The sequence below is a fragment of the Aptenodytes forsteri genome, unplaced genomic scaffold (assembly GCF_000699145.1).
Source record: "Aptenodytes forsteri isolate BGI_AS27 unplaced genomic scaffold, ASM69914v1 Scaffold4, whole genome shotgun sequence".
Lineage (NCBI taxonomy): Eukaryota > Metazoa > Chordata > Aves > Sphenisciformes > Spheniscidae > Aptenodytes > Aptenodytes forsteri.
The window spans coordinates 3,450,621-3,473,772 of record NW_008795442.1 but is presented as its reverse complement, the minus strand read 5'-3'; the positions used below and the strand labels follow the sequence as shown (position 1 = coordinate 3,473,772).

Sequence of the window (23,152 nt, the reverse complement as noted above, 5' to 3'; positions counted from 1 at the left end):
TCAAACTCACCCGATTCAGTTATTGTTCAGACTCCCTACTCCAGAGGAAGGTAGGGTGCAGCATTTCTGGCTGCTATTTGGGCACTAGGACTGCAAATGAATGATTTCTCGGTCTCTTGCCATACTGCTACTGCATTTCTTAAGGAATTATTTAGGCTGGCCTGCCTTCCTTTCCCTCCTTCCTTCCTTCCTTCCTTCCTTCCTTCCTTCCCTACTCCCTTCCTTCCCTCCTCTCTTGCTTGTCCTTCACCTCAGAGGGCTGCTGTGGATTTCTTCCTTAGGTACACATACATATGGTTTGTTTTCTGTCTCTGTGAGATATTGGGGATTGTCATGTGGCTGGGTGCCAGCAGCAAGTGCTGTAGCACGGCTTCAGAGCTGTAAGTCGGTGTCTCCCCACCGTGGTACTCGTGGTTGGGGTCCTTCCTTCCTTCCTTCCTTCCTTCCTTCCCGCTCTTCAGCTGGAATGAATCTCTTTTCACACCTTAAGGCTGCCTGTTTTCATTTCCAGCATTTGATGGAAGGTCTTTACTTCCAATAGGTTGGGGATAGAGTTGGCACTGCTTTTAGCATCTTTTCTAAATTTTTGCCTAGTACTGTGTCTAAACTTTACCTGAATTTTTCTTCTTAAACTGTATGCAACCTGAGCTGTAGGACACATCTATTTGTGGCTAAATGTCTTCTCCCCTTCCTGGGATGACACCCTTCTCATAAACCACCTTCTTATCCCTTATTCTGTGAACTCATTTGCATTTCTACTTTCCTGTCTACCTGAAAGCTGTTTATTTCACTCACAATGTTGTTAGATAAAACGTGATGCTATTTATCTGGGTTTTATAAAAAAATATTTCCTCCTGTTCTAATGAAACTGTTTCCCTTTAACACTTTATCAGGTAAAAGAACTTGCTGAAGTCTGATCTCAGAGAAGGATAAAAGAGGAGCATACTTGGACTAAACATCATGCAGAACATCCTCTTTGTCCTCCTAGTAGGGTCCTGCATGCTTTTGCCAATTCAACTGCTTTGTCTTGATACGGTTCCTGTAATCGAACAAACCCAGGAGCAGATCTTGAGTTGGAAATTATGGAGTTTGGGGTAAAATCCTTCTCAGTCTTATTTCCCCTTGTGCAAAGTGGGTGCAGTGTATGTACTCACACCAATGCAGCCCCACGGCACACCAGAACAGGGCCCATGCGCTGGGACAGGGCACGTTATTTGTGGCTGCATAGTAGCCCTCGGTGGGGATTTCTTAGTCATCCCCAAAAGCTGCAGAGGCAGGCGTGCTCAGCTTGGGCTGAGGCCATGCATGGGAGAAGGTTAGATGGTCCTGACACCCCAGCTGTCCTGTGATTTCTTTAGTGAAGTAAGCAGTGAGACTTCACTGTGTAACTTCAAAACTCCATTTTATGATGAAGTTGAATGAAGCAGACTTTTTTGTGTTGAAAAACAAGTTCAGCAAACATATCGCAAAGTTGTTGTGTGTCCATGCACTTACACAGTAGCTGTCAGAGGGGATTTTGTTGACCTTTCCCAAACTTGCGGAGATATGCATGTGGCAACTTTGGCTGAGCAAAAAAGGAACGAATAGCAGAAAGCTACAAGGTCCTTTATAGTAATGGCTGTTTTTTCTATTTCACAACATATAGCAATTAAATCTTCTCATCTTGTTAGTGTTATCTTGAGGATAAATAATCTATAATATTCTTACTTTGTATGATGCTGTTCTATTAAACCTCCACTGCATTATAAGACAGACATTCAGGCACACACAAACTTGTCTACTATGAATTTTCTATCAAGTCCCCCCGCTAGATAAAAAGATCGGAGCTGCCATTGATTGAATCCATGCTGGATTTCTCAGTTTGAAAGACAGTTCACAAAGCATTGCACTGTTCAATTGCACGGTTTAGGCATATCCAGAATTGCCAGCTCATCTATGGTCTCATGCAGAATCAAATGTAACACAATTAATTTGAAGCTTCTTCTGAATTTTGAAATTTTGTTATCTTTTATGTTTTATCAAGATATACTTTATTTTTTATTGACTCACTTTGACATCACGCAATTTCTAATCTCAGCCTTTGTGGCTTTTTTCACCTCTTCCTTGCTCTGGAATATCATCGTCTGTTACATTTGTCTTAGGCAAACCCTCCAGGGCTTCACATTGTCCCTGCTGGCACTCTGTGAGTCAGAGTGACTGACTTTCCCAAGAGCTTTCTGAATCACAACCCTTGCACAGGCAGGGTTAAAAGGTTGTCTGGTAATTTCTTCCTGCACCCAGCTTAATTTGACAGAAAAGATCTTTGGCATCTGGGGACTGAAAAAGACTTTTGGTGGATTTTGCTATATTTCGTCAGTGGTTGTCAGGAGTTATTGTGATTATTAGGTGGCCTTTGAAGTCTAAAGGACCAATGCTGACCTGCAGGTTGCTTGGCTTTCTGTTACTGTAGTGCTGAACCTATTTTTGGCTCTTCATTTGCAGGTACTATCATGGATGCAATCGAAGTAGATTTAAGATAAAAAAAAACCCCGATGCTTTCTAACTTGCCTTTTTTTACCGGTTGTAACTTTTGTTGGCAAGGGAGCGGTATGAATGTAATACATGTAGATATCTGTATGAGACATGACCTAGCATAACATTTTGACTAAGCAGCTAAAGAGATGCCAACGTCATGCATTAAACGGGCTAACCACTGGTGGATCTCAAGATGAAAACTGGGAACCTTTGTTAAATAGGCCTATTCCTAAGGAAATTAGTTAGTTCTTTACCGTTAAAAGTACAGGTAATAAAAACGGACACTTTTCTAAAAGTTATGTGTTAGGTCAATAACAGTTGGATTTTAAGTGAAGGATTTAGGGAAATCCTAAATCTTGCATTATGGAGAAGAGAAGACTAGATAACAGAGTGGTCTCCTCTGGCCTTCAGATCTTTTAATCTCATTCTTACACTGCATAGAGAGCCTGGCTGATATCCAGCCTCACTGAAATCAGTGCAAACCTTGTGTTAATTTCAGTGGGTCACGGATTGACTTCTAACATCTGGTTTATGTTATTTAGGTTGTAAACTCTCTGAGGCACTGGGCTTTGAGAGTCTTCATTCATAGCGTGCCGAGTATGATGGGGTCCTGGCCAACAGTTAGTATTGCCCTTGTGTTCACTTTGCTTTTACAGCTAGTGAAAGCTTCATCCAGAGATGATTCTTTTCGCTTGATGCTACTCCATTATAAATCCAGATTCACATCTTAGTTTACAGAATTTGTATATCTGCCAAAGCTATATATTAAATGACACGTTTTTGGCGTAGGATATTCCTCTGCAGTTTCTTGTCCATTTCTATTCAAAACCATAACGCGATGTTACTGGACAGCTTTAATTGCACCTATATGATGTGATGTGTTGTGCTTTGAACTGTGATTTTACATTGCGACTTTCACTGTCTGGAAAGTTTGTATTTTTCCCCAAAATTTTTTTGTAGCTGTCATATGGTAGCTCTCCTCTGTCTTATGATTTGTGCTAGCATACAGTGATCGCTGTGCTGTACTAATTTTGTGCTATGTTGTTTTTTCCTTATGTCTTTCCTTACACTGTATCCTCTCCCACCCTATTTAAAATCCTGCTTTGCAAAGAGTGTATGTGCCGTCTCACTGAAATCAGTAAAGTTCTACACTTGTTGCACCTTCTCATTGTAGGCTCCAGACCACAGCCTGTCTCGACTTTAGATTGACTCATTTATTTCTCTGTGCTGCATTTCTGTGACTCTGCTGTTTCTCTGTATGTGTATAAAAATTAAGTATAACTATTGACATAGAAAAAGAAAAAGGTGCATGTATATGTATGTGCACTGATTATCACTGCATCTGAATAACTAGTAAAATAGGGACTATAAACCCATGTCTCTCTGGAGAAAGATGCTCCCCCTTCCTCCAGGGAAGAGGGGATGGAAAAGCAGAGCCTATTAAAGGCTTGCCCATTCTGCCACCTCTGTCACAAATCAGTCATGCATGAGATGTCAAGCTGTCACAGTTTTGTGACACTGGCACACGCTTAAAACATGTTTGAAATATCATGCATTTGAGAAGTCTTGCTGAAGTCGGAGAGAGTAATTATGTATCTGAAACCGCCTACGTGGTTCCTTGGGCCATACTGGGCTGAAGGCGTGATTGCACCGTGGCTGTTGTATTAAACATATGCTGGTCATACACGAAACTCCGAGCAGTTTCTTCAGTGTCTCAAAGGCCCGTGCCATCCACAGCAGACAGCATGAATTTGCTCTGAATTTTTCCATTTGAAGTTGCCACCGCTGCACCCCAACAGTGGAGCCCCGCAACAGAGCAGTCGGATTTTGATTGCTGGGACGCGGGGACCTGATCTGGACAGATTTCCGTGACACCTTGTAAAAGCACCCGAAGCCTGTCTACAGCAGTGTTTGCTCAGTTTTAAGCACCAACACTGTTTCCACATTGCTGAAACAGCTCTAAAACTTCCCACTGCAGAGAAGGCCGGAGACGTTGGGCTTCCTCACCCATCTTCCCTATCACACATCGCAAGGAAACAACCTTTGCCTGGGGCTCCTAGTTTTACATCCATTTGTGACTCTCTAGTCCTCCCACTGCAACAGAAAAAAAACCCGCCAGAACCCAATTTTAGTCACTCTCTACACTCCAGATTAATCCAAATATTTCTCCTTTCTATTTTCTAATCAGTTTAGCTTTCTTATTGGGAATTAAGTCCTTCCCCTACTCCCTGAATTCCCAAACCTGTGTAGACTGGCTCATATTTTACAGTGACTTAATCGATGCTTTATAGAAAATTTCCCTCAAAATATGCAAGACACAGCATGTAGGAGCACAGACCAACTTGCAAGAGACCCAAATTAAATAAAAGTGCCAATTCACATGTAATGAATGCATGCAATTCTGGAAGCTTTGCAATTATTTCTTCCAAAAGTGGAAGAAATTATGCAAGCTTAAAATGGCAGACAATCAGTTTATGCAAAATATCTGTTAGGCTGCCCAGGGAAATCTCACAATTCTCCTCACAAATATAAGTAAAAACCACAATTATACATTAATATAAACCCCATGCTGAAGTCAACTCACAATTTAAAATACTGTGCTTTGTAATAATAAAACATAAAGAAATATGGGCAAATCAGGTATTTAATAGATCAGCGATTGTACTTTAATTAGGTTGTGCATTTATAAAATGACACAAAATCATCTCCAGTGAATAATTAATTTTAAAAGGGCTAGTTATATTAGAAATAACTCTGAAGTTTTTAGAAAACTGTTACTATGGAAAGAAATGCTACTGTGAGGTTCTTTTACTCTTCATCCCATTCTTTCCAGTATTGAAACAACTGGAGCCTTATATACTTCACCTGCGATGCAAAATCGCCTACCATCTTGCCCAAAGAAAATGTTTATTATACACCACCACTAGTGGTTCAGGCGAGAAGGCTCTGGAGCAAGTGCCGGGGTGCTGGAGGAGGATGGGCTTAGCAGACGGCACTGGAGTTAGACCCTTGCTCTGCTCTACACCGAGATTCAACAGCGCTGGTCCAGGAGACCCATCCAATTTTGTGGCTGTGCTCAGCTGTGCCACAGATTGAGTAGCCCTGCTGATGCTTGTGGGACCTCTCACAGGCCAGAGCCTGGATGATCTGAGCAACAGGGACTCAAGGAGGATCTGCTCAGGTATGACATCAATCTAGACGGAGCGTGAGAATGTGCCTTTACTTCTGCCAAGTAAGCAAAAGCACACAATGCAATGTTTAGGCTGGCTTGCTCCATAGGCATCCCTTGCGTCTCACGGTGCCATCTGAGACATCTGGCCTTGCTCACCTACCCGCCTGCTGCATGATGAGATGCGGTGTTTGTAGGATGCTGATCTGGGAGGCCAGCCTATTGAGATCACCCACCACTTTGAAAAAACGCACCAGCTTTGAGATGCCACCGGCATCTTAACACTACACAGCGTCGCTCCATCCTAATTTCTCCACTTCCTGGACGCGTTCTGCAAACTGTGCTGAGCAGCGGCATTGCCCGTACTTGGCAGCAGTCTCTATGCCAATGCATGTAGTCTACCACCCGTCCCTTCCCATCATGAATCCCATACAGCAAGAGACGGTACATGTGGATGCGCACTCCCCTGTTTCTCATCCTAGTCCTGGGCAGAGAGGATACAGGAAGGGCTGTGCTTCTCCTCTACTCCACCCTCTAGTGCTGCACTGAGGCATAGTTAAAGTAGCAGCAGGGAGTGGGACTGCCCCTTCCTCAGGCCTTCAGTCACCTTACACCCATGCGCTTCTCCAAATAACGGCTTCACCTGTGTCTAAACCAGGCCAAGGTGACATGAACAGATGGACACGGCAGCATCAAAGACACTGCTGTAATCACTATCAAATGTAGATGTACCAAAAATGCATCACAGTCCCTCAAAACTGAATACATTTACCATTTTCTTTATTTTCCAGCGCAGAAGGAGCTGATGTCTTTTGGTGTCCATTCTTCAGTCCCACAAGACCATGACAATCTTGTTCTAATGCTGCAGTCAAGTAAAAGAAGGTCGCAAGCTCTTGCAGGTATCAGGAAGCATGGTCTTTTTGGGGCCAGGCTGAAGAAATGGCACGTTGCCAGTCCCCTTTCAGTGGCAATTTTTCTGCTGATCCTTAAACTGTTTTCTTTTTCTATCCAGTCACAGAAATGTGACTTCAAAACCACTGTGTTCAAGAGGAATGTTCTTTGCTCACTTGTCTGTTTTGGGAGGAGAGAACAGAAAGTTTTGGTACTTACTGTTTTCTACAGGTATACTTTAATGGCAGGAGCCTGAAAGAGGAAACAATGTGAAAGACTTCAAAGATCCTGGCTGACTGGCAGTGAAACTCGAAGTATAGAGAGAATTGCCTAGTGCCCAGTGCCTAAAAAAGCTAATTAGATGGAGAGACAGAGTCATTGCAAGTGAGAATAGCAGGAAATCCCAAAGCTGATCTCTGCGACACTGTCTTGAAACGGTGCAAGGGAACTGCAGGTGTTCAAGAGCCCCGAAAACGGACCTGTGAGAAACAATTCTTATTCCAACCAGCCTCGAGCTTTTTCCTCCCTTGTGCATTCGCCATCTGATTTCCTACATCTCTCACCATGTTTCCTTTTAACTTTTTGTGGCTTGTTCTACTCCCAAATTCCTCCCTTCTGGATTCCCTACTGCCCTTTTAGCGATCCTTTGAATACCTTCCTCCCTCCTTTTCGGTATCATATGGTCACATACAAGAAATCAGAGAGCGGACGACTATCCAGCTTAAAGGAGACAGAAAATCTTTCAGAAGGTGCTCTAAGAGGTTTAACTCAGATCAAACACATTATCAACCCAAAGTAACCCAAATTCATCTCACACGAATATATAAAAATATGCATTGTTTGCATGAATATATAAAACATGGATGCAGGACTTCCAAATGAGATCTGCACATCACTAAATCAACCAGAAAAGAACACTTTCACTCTTCGATAGGCTGATGATTCGCTAATAATGTTGTTAAGCACAAGAGCCCCTCGTTAACAAGTCTAATGACTGGTGGCACAAGGAAGATTGCACAAAGAGCAGGACTGCTTACAAAAGCTGTGATGCTGCTGCCACCTGAGGTTTTCTTCTGGAAATACAACCGTTGTGTGGAAGGGATTGCACAAAAATTGGGGAGTACATGGAAAAGGGAACCCGAGGCTCATTAGTGGCAGAAGAGCCTTGCCAATGCAAGAAGAAGAGACTGTCCTCACGGGCAGCCCCAAGCTGACACCTTTTCCAACGCTGCACAAGAGCTGTATAAGCTGTTCTCAGTGCACACTGCTGCCAGCAAGGGCAGTTCTGCCCTCCTCGCTGCCCTCACCAGCCTGGGCCTCCTCCTTGCCTTGTGCCGGCACCAAGTGCTTTTGCAGCCTCCAGCTGAGACAGATCAGAGAAGTGATCCAACTAAAATCAAATGGTTTTTAGACTGCACCTAGAATACCGCGCTCAGATTTGGGTCCCCCAATACAAGAAGAAGAAATCGGTGAACTGCAGGAAGTTTAGCAGAGGGCCACCACAATGGTCAGGCCTGGAGCGCTTGCCCTGTGAGAAGACGCTGATAGACCAGGGCTTCTTCAGCCTGGGAAAGAGGCGGCTTCAGGGGGACCTTATACCAGCTTTCCAGTACCTACGAGGAGGTTATCAGGAAGACAGGGGCAGGCTTTTCCCTGCAGTGTACAGTGAAAGGACAAGAGACAAGGGGCATAAGTTGAAAGAAGAGGTTCAGACTGGCTATATGGAAAACCTTTTTCACCCTGAGGACAGTCAGGCAAGGCTATGGGTTGCCCAGAGAGGTTGTATAGTTGCCATCCTTGGAAGTTTTCAAAACCAGACTAGACAAAGCCCTGAGCAACCTGGTCTGATCTCACACCTGAGCCTGCTCTGAACAGGAGGTAGGACTAGAGATCTGAGATCTGAGGTTCTGAATTGCCCTGAGATCCTATGGTCCTTAAGCCAGTTGTGTCTTCATAGACTTTTGTAGCTGTGGTCTGTTTCAACTTTATATGCAAAAATATTTTCAGCGGCTTCTACCTTGACCTAACCCCTGAGCAACCTGGTCTGATCTCACACCTGAGCCTGCTCTGAACAGGAGGTAGGACTAGAGATCTGAGATCTGAGGTTCTGAATTGCCCTGAGATCCTATGGTCCTTAAGCCAGTTGTGTCTTCATAGACTTTTGTAGCTGTGGTCTGTTTCAACTTTATATGCAAAAATATTTTCAGCTGCTTCTACCTTGACCTAACTTAAATTAAGGATTGCAAAGTAACCAGCTAAAGTGAGGGCGTTCCACCATTACCGTGCTGGCAGTCTTTAAAACCAGAACACTGAACAACTCTCACATAGGCCGGGGTCCACACGCACTGCTCTGGAGTACTACAGCATGGCGGGGAGCTCTTCCCGCTCCACACACAGACATCTGGGTCGAGCAGCGCGTTAGCAATACCGGTGCCCAAATCCACATAGTCCTGATACAGCATGTGACGGAGAGGCAGTGGGGAAAAATGAATGGGGTTTTTGAAAAGACCAGTAAAAACAAAAAATTATATTTAATTATATATATTTTATCATCTTCCCATCTTTTATTGTTGGTATCTGATTGTAATTGGTAGAGACCATGTCATTTGTACCCAGCTTTTGATCCTGTTCTTGGCTTTCTCCTCCTGTTGTAAAATACCATTTTAATTATAAAAGTTATCATCTCATACAAACGCTGTGGACCTCAGCTTTGCACATGATGTACATTGACATATTAGACCAAGCATTTGCAAGGTGTGAATCAAAGCTACTCTTCTCCATCACGTTCACCATCACATCTTTCTGGCTAGAAAAAGTATAACCTAGTTACATTTAAAAAAAAAAGAAATTAGGAACATAGCATGCCTTTTTGAACTGTGAATCTCACCAACAGAGTGTTTTGGACTCTTTCTCTCTGCTTCAAAGCCTATCAAAACTTCCATTTTTTCCTAAAATAGTTAAAAATAAAGTTAGGCTATTTTTTGAGATCATAAAATATCAATAAACCATGAATAACCAACTATAGCTCTTAAATATCTTTTAATAGCTATCTTTTTTAGCAAATTATTTTATTTTTTATTGCTTACATTCCTTATAATGGTAAAATCATTGCACAATATTTAACATTAAATCAAATAATGCTAAAAGATTAAGATCATCCCCTCTCCCAATCAGATCATTTAGAAAAAAGATTTGTTTATTGGTTTACAGAAGTTGATACTTGTTATTCTATAGCTGTAGACATAATTTTACAGAGGGTTTGCCCCATTTTAGTAACTCTTCTGGCATGTATCTCCAGAACTTACTGGTATCCATACTTCCAGTGCAAATCTGGAGTACCACATGGGATCTCAGACATAACACAGCAAAATCCGGTAATTTTGGTTGATTATGGTCATCCAAAAGTATGTTTGTACTGGAAATATATAGATGTATATATATAGCTTACATATGAGAAAAGGGGGGGAGGGAGAAAGAAGAGAGGGAGGGTGAAAAATAACGCAAAGGAAATTCAACGCTTACATTTTCCTAACGCATCAAATTCTTCCTGTTTATTAGATTAATATTTTATTGTGCATTATAGCACCATTGAAGCAATCCCATTTATGTACATTCTGGAAGAACAAGCTGAAAAAGTCTATCACTTTCAGTGAGAGTCCTTACTTTTTTTCCAAGTTGAGCAGATGCTTAAAATAAGCATACACTGGGTCAGTGCCTAACCACACTGTTCAGTATTTATTAGTAGTAGTGCATATTAGATTAATATTTTATTGTGCATTATAGCACCATTGAAGCAATCCCATTTATGTACATTCTGGAAGAACAAGCTGAAAAAGTCTATCACTTTCAGTGAGAGTCCTTACTTTTTTTCCAAGTTGAGCAGATGCTTAAAATAAGCATACACTGGGTCAGTGCCTAACCGCACTGTTCAGTATTTATTAGTAGTAGTGCGTGGCTAATGTACTAGTTGCTTCCATTCTAAATTCTCTCTTCAGCCGTTCATAACTTCCAAACCAAATTTCTTTTTGACCTTAAATTCCAAATACTTGGCCTTATGCAAAAAGTCAATCTTTGTATATTAGTTCCTGTAAAATCCATCCATCTGAATTCCCATTATGTGGAGAAGACAGAAGTGATTACCATGAACTCTAGCTCAATTTCTTCATTCATATAACTGAGAATAGCCACGAAGTTTCAACCATGGTTGAAATTGCAAAATTCAGCCTCTATTTTTACAGCGAATCTTCTGCAGGTGTACCTTGACTCCCACTCACAGGTTCACTGAGCTCAACAAAAATGTGAGGAGGGTCAAGGTTTCACCTGTACAATGTTTAGGGAAGGACTGAGCACCCACAGTCACTGCAAGGGGCCAGGGTGCCAGGACCCATGGGGGACGCCCACGGGGGTGGGCAGGCCGGGGCCCATCCCACCGACCCAGCAAGGGAGCGGGGCAGGCTGGGGGGGCAGCCAGGGGCATTCCCCAGCCCCGCTGCCAGACACATTTGTGGTGACACGACAGGTCTGAGGCCAAGCCGGAAAGTCAGTCTGCAAGCCAGGGTCTGGGTCATCAGGGTCCACAGCCAGGCAGGGCTGGGACAGGGCTGGGGACAGGGTCACCTACACCGTAGCTGGAGCAGGGACTGACAGCCCCGGGCTGAGCTGAAATGGGGTCCCCTGATGCAGAACCAGGTCACTTTAATGCCTTTCATTCTGCAAAGAGCTCTTCGCAAGACTAGGCAACTGGGCAACACTAAGTAAATTATTTATTACCCAAAGATTTGAAAACCAAAAAGTTTTGACAGAATTAAGCAGTTATACTCTATAGAGCAGATGCTTTCTAAATACATGTCATGCATGCTAGTTCCTACTGCTCTGTGTATGCATACTATACAGCATGTATGAAAATGTCATTTCTGTGACATACGTTGCTATTCTGACACACGTAACAGGGCAGGGCTGGATAGTATGCAAATACTGAAAAGCTTCAGCTATTCCTATTAATATATTCAGACAAATTTGCCAGGATAGTGAGAGACCGTCACGATAAAAACAGAGGCACTGTAACTAAATATGGGCTCCGTGTAATACAAAAATTCCACTTCAAAAAGCACAACAGTAAATGGCAAACTTAAAAAAACCCACCATATGATAATCACTACCTTCTGCTTTTGAATATAGACTGGATATTCACTGAAGGGCTTTGATATGGAGTCTCCTATACATTCCCTCCACCTGAATGGTCTAATTTGTTTTTCTTCATTAAACGCCACACAGTTGAGTTTTGCCATCAAAATTAGTAAATAACTTTGCAACATTTTCAGAGGGGCTGAAGTTCATATTACTCTTTTTCAGTAGGAATTATGACAATACTGCTGAAGAAGTACAAATGTATTTGCAATACCAAGACTCTCAACACCTTCTTTTTCTTACCTTTACAGAAAAGAAATGCTTAAAACAGAAAATGAAGAGATTGGGTTGGTATGAACACCAGCGGTAATGGAGGATGTTTTACATTGAGTTGTACTGGAGGCTTTCAAAGCCCATTTCATCTTAGGAAAAATCTATTGCTATTGCAGGTTTCAATTATTGGCAACAAGGGTTTCTCAACTAATGTTGACAGAGCAAATCTATTTTCAGTGCAGTTATAAAAGGATTGACAGAGATGTGGGACTTTATGCGCCATCATACGTCTTGAAAGGCTGCTGAAAATGCTTTTGTTCTGTACATAGTAGGATTAAAGAATTTTCGCCTCTCTACCCCCTGCTGCTCCTCTTACATCACAGTAATTAGGATAAATGATCTCCTGTTTGACCCTCTTCAATGCCTGCGGTGCATAAACCCAGTGTATAAGATAACACAGGTGCTACACTTAATCCCCGGTTCAACAAAGCACTTAAATGTATATTTTGAGACCAGACTTAAAGGTACATTTAAAAAGAAACAGTTCTTAATGGCACTGGTGAATTGGGGCCTTAACACACATTCACGGTCGCTGCTCAAGGATACCATGAGTTAACATAAATCCGCGGAGAGCAGCACTTACTCCACGCTGCACCCAGTAACACAGCTGTGTTGCCCAGCACGGTCATTCCCTGGACTCTGTGCACCCAGGTATTTCTCCATGGGGGCCTCTGCTCAATCGCACGTGAGTGTTCCTCCTTTCTCCAAGTTCCAGGTTTCTTCAGGAGCATCATTTGGTGATATCTACCGAGAACCAGCTTACATGGATATTGTCCAGGGTGGAAGTAACGTAACAGCCCTGGTGTCCCATGGTGTGGCAAGATGTATACAGCACTGGGTAGCCACACACGGAAGCAGAAAATCCCAAACACAAATCCAGATCAAATTCTCAAACCAAAAGTACTCTCCAGCAAACATTTTTTCTTTGGGAATATATTTTAATGTAGTCAACAACAGGATACCTCGTATAGTATAAGCAAATATTTTGATAAAGTCTGACACAAGATGGAATTGCCAGTATTTATTTGTAAATTAAGAATTCCGCATTATTTTTTCTTAATATAAAGCAGAACAACCCTTTCGCTGAGAAATATCCATCTAGTTCAAGTAAGCTTGGATGAAGAAACGTAGGCATAAGGTAGCTTTTGAATCCTTGATCGCTCAGTAGAAAGAAAGGGACCAGTATTTTATATATGCCTGTGTGATCTCAGGAAAATCACTTTCACAGGCAATAGTTATCAGCACAGAAAGGAATTAAATGAAGTAAACAGTCATCTTAGGTTATGAATTTGAATGTAACATTGGCTGATGACAATACAGAAAAAATAAGACTATAAATGAAAGCTTAACTTCAAATGTAATGGCTTTGAACTTTTTCTATCATGTTCCAAGTGCAAATTGGTTTTTTTTTACCATAAATGAATGTTTGGTGGATAAAGCCTGTAAGATTTGCTGGCAAAGATACCCAGCCACAACTATAAATATGTGGGAAAATCTAATAGTTCAAATTTACCCCAAAGGTCATCTGGAGTATAAATGTATTCTCAGAAAAATTATGCAGAAATTTTATCATTCTTGTCTTCACATGGGCTGAGATTGCAGGAAATAAGTAAGTCCTCACAAAATATAACGACAGGAAGAGAAAAATGCCTGTGCTGTGACTGCATTGGGAGTGTTTCCAGGACGGCTGTAAGAGATCCAGTTCACGCTCTTGTACATAATGGATGGGAAGAAGCTACGCTTCGTGGGAGCGCATATATACTAATCAGTACCATTTCTTCTGCAAGTATATTTTAATTAAACAATCTTTAACGGAAATCAGACTGATAGCAAGTCCTCCCAAAAACAAGCACGCAAAAAGCCTGTGCTTCTTCAGCTTCGATGGCAGGGAGCTTGGATTTTCAGTCATGGCCGTAAAATTGCAACAGACAACACCACACAACAAAACCCAAGAAAATTATTACAGTATTTCCATATGTTCATAAATTAAATAAAACCTTGTGCAGATACCTTCTATCACCTCTGATGTCTCAATACCACTAGCCAATGAGTTATTTGTAACATTCTTGACAGCAAAAGGCAAGTTAATTTTCCCTTCTCCTTTTGTTCCATTCTAAACATTTATCCCAGGGAGTGGAATTTCAAGTCATTTAGTAACATTTTCCTCCTATTAAAACTACCCAGTTTCAAAAACCCACACCAAAATAAACATAGATAAAATTAACACTTACAAGACTCAGGTTACATACAGTACCACCTGCCTGGCCTGCTAGTTCAAAAGGATGGCCACTAACCCCACCCAAAGACTGCACATACACGCGGTGGAATAGGAGGGCACATCTCTACTGATTCCGACTTAGTTACCTCAGCCCCCATCAGTACAGAGGAGGTTCGAAGTCCCCTTACTGATTTGTACTTATCGCTAAAGATACTCACCCCGAATTTTAGAAAACCTGTATTATTTAATGTTGCACTGCTCATGATGTTTCTTTTCAGCCAGACCTTCAGGAAAACTATAATTATTTAAAGCATGCTGAAATCAAACCTCAACATGACCAGGCAGTTTGAAACAGTAGAGCTGAAACATGCACTGTTTCCAAGATGTTCAAGCTGCTCCTGAACATACTTTGAATTACAAGCAAGGTCAGTCTCTGGGCTTCTGTACTCTTAAGCACAGGCAAATAAAGAAAACAAGAAAAAAAATACATTTCCTGAATGAAATTATGCAAAAAATGAATGTTTTGGACATCAAGGAGGAGTACCCATTATTAAAACAAGCAACCGTCAATATTAAACCAAAATTCAGCCTTATTTTAAAGTAATTCCTGTTATTTATATTTTTTCACACACTTTGGACTACTTTGCCATAACCCACTGTTAGATCCAGTCCAACATTTCCATGTGAAATCTTTGAAATTGCACAGGTAATAGTCTTAAAGCTAGTGTAGATAAAAACCACTGCCAGAGATAATAGAATATCTCATCAATGTCTTCAGCACCAATCCATTCTTTGGAAGACCTCACTTATCCATGTGCAACATACATTGCCTGAGAAAGTTAAGACTGTTTCAACTGAGAAGATAAGGAAATATTGGGCAAGGTCTTAGTAAGGCAGCAATCTTGTTTTCATACAGTAGCATTTCTAGCCTACACCTGCTTCAAAAAAGTAATAGCATATTTTTGATCCTGAGTATCTGCTTTGTGGACTTCAAAGAACTTTTCCTCTCCAACCAGCAAGTTTTCACTGAAGTTTTCTGTTGTATCTCTGATGGTTTTAAGTTGATATGGGGGTGCAAGGTTTTTCATAGAAAGCTGAGAATTATTTATTGACCATTTATAGAATTATAACAGCTTCATGGTTCTTTTCCCCTTTTTGTCACCACTATTACACTCTTTTCACTGCTGTGTCCACAGAATTAAAACTAATACTTGAAAAGAGAGTGGTACAAGGATGCTGAAGCTGGTCTCTGGGACTACGAGAGAAAAGTGAGACTTTCTTGCAGGGGGTTTTCCCTCTCTCCAGATACCGCAGTTCAGAGCAGCGATGCTGTGATCCAGAACCAGCACTGGGGACTCACCACCTACACTTGTGCTGAAGGCAGGAACAGAGCTGGAGACATACGGAAACTTTAAGCCTCTTCTGCATTCCTCGCATTTTGGAGCTCTTCAATCTCTCCACTTCTTCAATCTTTCCAAAGACCAAAACAAGGTTTACCACAAAAGTAAATAATAATAATGAAGTGGTAATGCATTTTTAGAAAGAACCAAATGCTAAGTAATAAAATGATGTAGACAAAATAGCATTATTGCTGCTCATTTTTTTATGTTGCCAGAGGTACAGTGGATGATTTTCTGTCCTTTGGGTGTGGATCCATGTACTTTTTCATATGTGTCACAAGAGTAATGCTGCTGAGTTGGTAATGGACTTATCAGGAAAGCAAAATCTTTTCTTTTTTTGCTATTTAAAATTTATGTATTTTTTTAAATATTAATTTTAAAACATTTTACGTTTGAAAGCAATACACGTTTTGATACATAAATCCACTTTCTCTATTATCAGAAACCTGACTGGGGTTTTGTTAATCAAGAGCTTTTCACATAAAAGACTTTTCTGTCGCAGAAAAACACAGTCCCAGAGATGTCCTAATTAAAGTAGAAGCTTTATCCTTTGTTACTTCATGATAGTGGTATCAGTGGGATGGCACACGGTGGTACACATCTAGTGCTTAGGCTGATGTAACGTAAGAGATGAAGCTACAGTTTCACAGCCAAAATAAAACTGTGCTAAAGTTAGTCTGTATTTAGAAATACCATCAATGATACCATAAATGGTATCTACATATTGCTAGATTGTTGATGAATTAAAACATCTATAAAATTGCAAAAACGCAGCAGTTTCATGTTTGTTTTCTATTCTGTAACAAACTTCACAGATGCAGAATGACAGTAAGCCTCTGAAGGAAAAATCTACATTTGTATTCTGAGAACTAGAAGGCTCTTAACATGAGTTTTGTAATTTATTGCCATCATGGGAAGCATAAATTTCAGGAAAGCATGTGAGCTTCTCAAACTATATTCCCACCATCAACCTATTTACAGAAAGAATTTCAATGAGAATTATACTTATATGTGGGGCTGACGAAAAGCATCTTTTCCCACATCGGTGCTGCTAGAAACTGTCAGTCAAAGCATATTTAAGCATTTTTTTACCTTAATGACGAGATTCAGGGTTGCATGCTACACATTGTTTCCTAAAAGAAAAAGAGAAAGAAAGAACTGAATTCTATATATTTTTATCAGCACATCATTAGAATTTTATAGCTTACCTTAGTGTATTAATTCCTCTACAAAATTCAGCACAGCACAGCCAATTAAAAACATTAGTTAAAAAAATGCATATGTTGCCAATTTGCCTCTGGAAAGCTCTTGTCTACAAGCAGCCAGATCATCATAACCACTGCTACAACTGGTCTCCCAAACAGAACGCATACGTGCCCGAAGCTCTGCTTCTACACATATCTCCGAAAAAAGCTACAGAATATTCGGGGTGGTTTATGCAGGTACTGTATTTCTAGAGTGCCTAGCAGACACAAGGACATTCCCTCATATTGCCCTAAAATGCCATTAACACAAGCTTAAATTAGATGAATGATGCCCTCTGCTTCCTGGAACATAGGGTGCAAAGAATGTTTAGGTAACATTTTCCAGCACTGCAAAATTTACTCTATTTTTTGTATTAGAAAGACAAAAACATCATGAGGTCAGAAACTTTTGTTCCCCTTAGCTCTCCAGTAAAATCATATCCATTTGAAAATGTTCCAGATGTGTATTTTAGATGGAGGAGAAGCTCTGCTTGGGATTTCTTCCCCCAAAATAATATCTGGCAGGACTGACACCTTCAGCTGCCTCCTAAGTGCCTCCCGAGTGTAACCACAGCAGTGCAACCTCTCAGCCACGTGCAAATTTCATAGGCACGTGAAGAGAAAAGCAACAGGATTTTGGAGAAAGTTTAAGGGAGAATTCACTATCCAGATAATGCCTAACTTCTCTCACCCACTCCACACAGGACATAGATGTGGGCATGGCAATTTTCAAAGTATTTTCAGATTGCGAGTGTGTTTCTTTCTCTGGGCAAAAATCCTAATGAAAATGAGATGAAAATGAAATACCAGCCACAACAGGTATTTCTGAGACTGGCAAAGGAATATTCAAACTGTTGGCACCACAGCATGGCTGGGAACCAGCTGGCCCTGCCACATACCTTGAGCCACATATTTTTACACTGGTACCTGGTGCGTGCCAGAACTCCAACCTGCTGCACAGGAAAAGTTATTTTATCTGATGCTGTCCCAAGCCTAAACACTACTGAAAGACTAATTTTTGCTCCAAATAACATTTGAATGTGATATCCACAATGGAAATAGTTGGGCCAAACGTTAACTAAAACTGTGACTTCATAGTTTAAGCTGCTGGAACGCAGGCTGCCACCCAAAAAGGCAATACCCTCTCCCTGCCACCAACCCCTGTGTGCCCATCGCCTTCCTCCTGTGAACACAAACAGCAGCCCCCACGCAGATCAGCCCATACTGATTATGATCTACACATTAACTTATTCAGTACAGAGTTACACGAAAATATGGTTGTCTGTGAAAATTTATCTTTGGAAACGTCCGCTCCTGAAGTTCTTCAGGATGAGCTGCTGCACTTTCCATCCGCATTCCTTCTAACCTAGGCTAACATGCAGTTGTAAACAAATCATTGTGTAAAAATCAAACAAGCAAACCAGTTTAGGAGAGAGCAAAGTCATAAGTCAGTCCCAAGTCCATGCAAACTCTGCTAAAATTACTACTTAATGTTGGCGATCAAAGGTTTTTTTCAAGTGGGACTGTAAATCCCACCTTTCCAGGGTGAACTTCTGGCTCAAACAATCTCAAATACGGCCCTATTCCACACCTTCAGAAAAGCACACAGATATTCAAAATAATTTGTGTAGCCATGTGTATTGCAAAGCACGTCAGAAAACCAGCAGCTTAACTATAAGGCAGTCCCAGACCTAACAACGGAGGTGCGATCCCCCTGCCCTAGCGCAGGGAGGACACGCTAGGCAAGGAAGCCTTCCACAAAGAAACTCTTCACTGACCTGGGAAATCCAGTCTGCCTCGGCAGCCCTGGGAGTTGTCCATACTGTGTGATTTGTTTGTGGAGAGTCTGCTAATACTTAAGGAATGAACCCAGAGGCATGGTAGAGGGCATCTGAGTCTAACTTTTTTGGAAGATATTTAATTTTTTTTATAAAAGCTTTTTTTTTTTTTTTTTTTTTAATTTGCCAGAGGCGCTTATGCTGGGCCTGGGGCCTTTTTTTGACTTTTGCCTGGAATGACTTGCATCACAGCCATGTAAAATCAGATATTTCAGTCTTGCTATACACTAGAGCACAGGAGTCTTCAGACTGAGATCCAGTACTTAGAAAATACCTTGGAGGTGACGCTTTGGGAGCCAGCTGACAGATCACTCTCTCCTTGTTACTGTTATTCTTGAAAAAGGAGAAATTAATGTTTGAATATAAAGGGCTAGGTTCCCCAAAACTTAAGATTATCGGAAGACTCATAAATAACTATAATTATGCTAATACTTTAACTGTCACATCTGTCCTTCCCTTCAGAGGCCTTACAGAGATGATTAAGCAGAATCCTGCCCCAGCAGTGATTTTCAGTTAAAGGAAAAGTGGTAGCATCTAAAACATGGCTGCTAACTTTGGACATAGTGCTTTAAAGGAACTGCACAACAGTTTTGAACAATTGTATTTTGGTCAGGAATCATGAAAGCACCATTAAAAGGGTTCACTTGCAATTACAATTATTTTGTTGGCAGGTATTAATGAATGTGTTTAATATTTTAGTAGAGAGATTAGATTTCTAATTAGATTAGATGTCTAACACCAAGTATTAGATTTAATGAATCAATCACTTTAATGGCTGACTCATTAAGCTATAGCAACCATCTTCTAAAATAATTTTAAAATCTATTTTTCTCAGGCAAGGATCTCCAGAAACCAAAAGCGGTATTGGATAACTGGATTAGGATATAATATGATGCAGATGTGCTCCAAATGATGCATGCTTACACAATGGTCAGTAAGATCTTGCACACATGACAGTAGGCCAAGTTTAGGGATTTACAGTAGAATTTTACCTGGATCACTCAATTTCTTAGCATAACTACCACTACTACATAATTCTGGCTGCTTTTCTGCATGCTCAGTATCAACCATTTCTGAAACAGGCTTAAAATCAAACACTGCTGTCAAAAATATCTTCCCTTAAATTAAATAAGTGTACTTGACCTATCAATTTGATATGGTTGTGTTTTCCTGAAAAGCAAAAGACATATAGGGTGTGTCTCAACATGGACTTTCCCCTTCCCCATGTCTACATAACTTAGATGCCTCGCTTTTAGGAAGGAGAGAGCTCAAGCACAGATGGTGTCTTAGCAGACGACCTTTTCGCAAGACCACGACAGGACCTACATGCTACAGCCCACCCAACCAGCACATACCCTAAAGTTGGCTGTTATTAACCCCAGTGTGGACATTTTGATCCCAAGTGGTAGCAGGCTGACAGCCACCACAGAGATTACAGATCTGTTGAGTGTAAATGCACTCTCTAGCCTGCTCGCCTGTTAGTAGAGACATCCTTCTGGAGAAGGCAGCACCGTGGATTTTTTACTGAACTGGACAAAACATGTTTTGTAGAGGTAATGCCACTAATAGCAGTCCTTGTAGGCAAAACCTGCAGAGTTGGACATGGAGTGAAATACATAATTCATTCTTTTTAAATGAACAGGGGCTGCTGAGCTGCTTTGTTGCTGCAGGAGAAGTGGTTCTTCTGCTCTTTAAGTCACAGCATTAACAATTGGCGTTAATACATCTCAATCCTAGAAGAATTGGAAAAAATCTCACCCTAATTCCACTTCCAAAAAAACCTGAGCAGTTTTTTGCAGGAGGCAGGGTTTATCCAAACAACATCTTCAACAGGACAAATGGGGATGATGCAGACAAGAGTGTTGAAAAAATGCTGGATTCAACAAAGATGATTGTCCAGCTTGAAATCGCTACAAAGGTACGACACACCAATGAATAATATTTCTCAGGCACATCATTCAAAAGCAAGTTTTAAAAGGAACGTCTAGCTAAAAATTCAATAGTGATTATCCAAACCTCTGGCTGACTAATAAACCACTGTTCTTCCTGCTAGTATCTGAGAATGTCAAGATTACACGAGACTCACTAATGTTCTTAAAAATAGTATTTAAATATTAATTAACACTAGGAAACACTCAAGTGAGAGACCTGTCTTCAACTCTTTTCTCCTTTGCTGGACCAAGTGTGGTATTTAGGGATCTGTACTATTCTTTTCTGACTGCTCTTCCAGAAAGGTGGCTTGAAGAGATGTGGAAGTACTTCGCTATGCCTGCAGCCATTAGCTTTGTTTCTGCCTCATGCAAAACAAGCAGTAACTATATATCTGGCACACGTATCCTGAGACTTAACGCTGGTCTGCTTCACACAAGTAAATAACCTTGTGAATAAGCAAAGGATTTGCCACTGACCCACTTCCCGAAGAGCCTGCATGAGGCTGCCAACAGTCTAGTTCCATCAGCACCAGAACAAACCTCTCAACACCGCTTCTGTCCTTCCCTCCATATTTTTCAATGCTGTGAAGCTCCAGCAAGTATCTTGAAAGCCACTCAGCTGTGGAAAAAAAGTGTGGGAAAACTAAAGGCTGCTTGATGGGTAACAGCACCTCATGGCCCAAAGCCCCCTTGGCATTTTTGCCTGAAGACAGTGAAAGACCCTGAACATCTCGTTTCTTTTCCCAGACCCTGTTCAGTGCGTTGCAGGAGTTGCAAGTAGCCTCTGTGTGTGGTGGCAGCGTGAGGAGCTGAGGTAACTTCAGGCATGCTTTGTGCCTTATGAAGCCACTCCAGACAAAACCCTGCTGCAGGCAGTGCCTGAGGGCGAGCTGTGCCCTCCTCTCCTCCCGGCTCTCCTAGCACCAATATGTGCCCAGAATAGAGGGGACCATACTCTGTGTAGGTACTCCTGCACTGATAAAGCTGTCCTAGCAGAGACAGGGACTGCATCTCCATCAAAGGAGGTTTGCCGACTTGGTTTTATGGGTGAGCCTACAGCAACAGGCCTGCTCTTTCACAGAAATAACCAACATCTTCAAGCTTTTTGCCAGCTCCTCCTCCCCCTTTTCTGCCCTTGCCACGTCCCCATCCCAGCCGTGATATATTTTCCATATATGCAGGGTGCCATTGCTTAAGCATTGGCATCCAGTGCCTTTTAGGATGCTGCAGGGTACCCAAGGCATCTGCATGGCTTTCCAGATATAACAGAGGATTTACAGAAGCTCAGTGCGTTTCTGGAGGAGCAAATGGAATTGAGATTGATACCCTGAGGGCCATAAAATGGCACCACTTACGTTTAGGCATCTGCATGCCACCCCTATTTCCATTGACAGTAACGGTTGCTTAGGCACTTAGTACACATGTAGACACCTATTTATAGACACCTAAATGCAGTTGTCTTCATCTGGAGCTGAATCCTGCTCTTCAATCTCTGCAGAGTAGACCCGACCAACAGCTGCAAAGCCATTGCTATTTTAAATGCAGGATTTTTTTTCCTTTAACAGCATATAGGCTATTACTGTTGTTACACGTGGGAGTTCTTATTAGGATCCAACTGCACTAGACACTCAAACAGAAATAAGCAAATCTGACCTCAACTTTTCAAAATGTCAGGAAAAAAAAGGTTCAGAATTAAAAGTGTTCATGACAAAATAAGCTTAAAGGTTTAGATAAACTCATTTACATGAGTACACCCAGGTTTTAGATGACAGAATGACTAGCCATTACAGGTGGTGTAGGCTGTCCAGTGAAGACAATTAAAGCACACTGGAATTTGTACGGAAAGAGTAGTGAAGTGTTTTATAAACGGACTCCATATGGCACTCCCAAAATTCAAGCAGCTCTTACTGCTAAATTGAAACTGAGCAAAATAATAGCAAACTCAAGCCAGGGTATGTTTTGATGTTTCATTCAGAGAAACAAATTCAAGAATGCTTCCCCTTCTATTTCACGAGGCAGTGCAGCTATTAAATTAGATGTTTCATTCAGAGAAACAAATTCAATGCTGCTTCCCCTTCTATTTCACGAGGCAGTGCTATTAAATTAGTTTAGTTTGTAACATTACCTCCATGCAACAAAAAAAAAAAAAAAAAAAGGAAAAAAGAAAAACCCCCTTCTTCCATAAAAAAGGAAAAATTACCTATAACTGGGCTGTCAATGTAGCACTCTATATTTCCCCAGGATTCAGTCTTACCCATGAAATAAAATAGTAATGCTCTTTTAAACTCCAGCAGTTACTAAAATAACAAAGGTGGGATTATAAGCAAAGACAGCTTTCAGCTTGATCCTGACCTTAAAATATAAAATACCTCAGCTTGTCAAAATAAGATTGCACCTTTGAAAGATATGAGACTTGCATAAATGGACAAACACCTTAGGAGAAGACTTTTAATGCTAGGATTAATTTATTAACTACCAGCACTACTC

The 23,152-nt window shown here is 41.2% G+C and overlaps 1 protein-coding gene across 1 annotated transcript in view; it reads right to left on the bottom strand.

Annotated features, from left to right (window-relative positions):
• The window catches only part of HELB (DNA helicase B), a 46,289-nt gene extending 37,253 nt beyond the window's left edge, over positions 1–9,036 (bottom strand). The window contains exon 1 of the mRNA XM_019472540.1: positions 8,856–9,036. Coding sequence (XP_019328085.1) covers positions 8,856–9,036 — 181 coding nt within the window. The remainder of the gene's footprint in view (positions 1–8,855) is intronic.
• Positions 9,037–23,152: the final 14,116 nt, after the last annotated feature.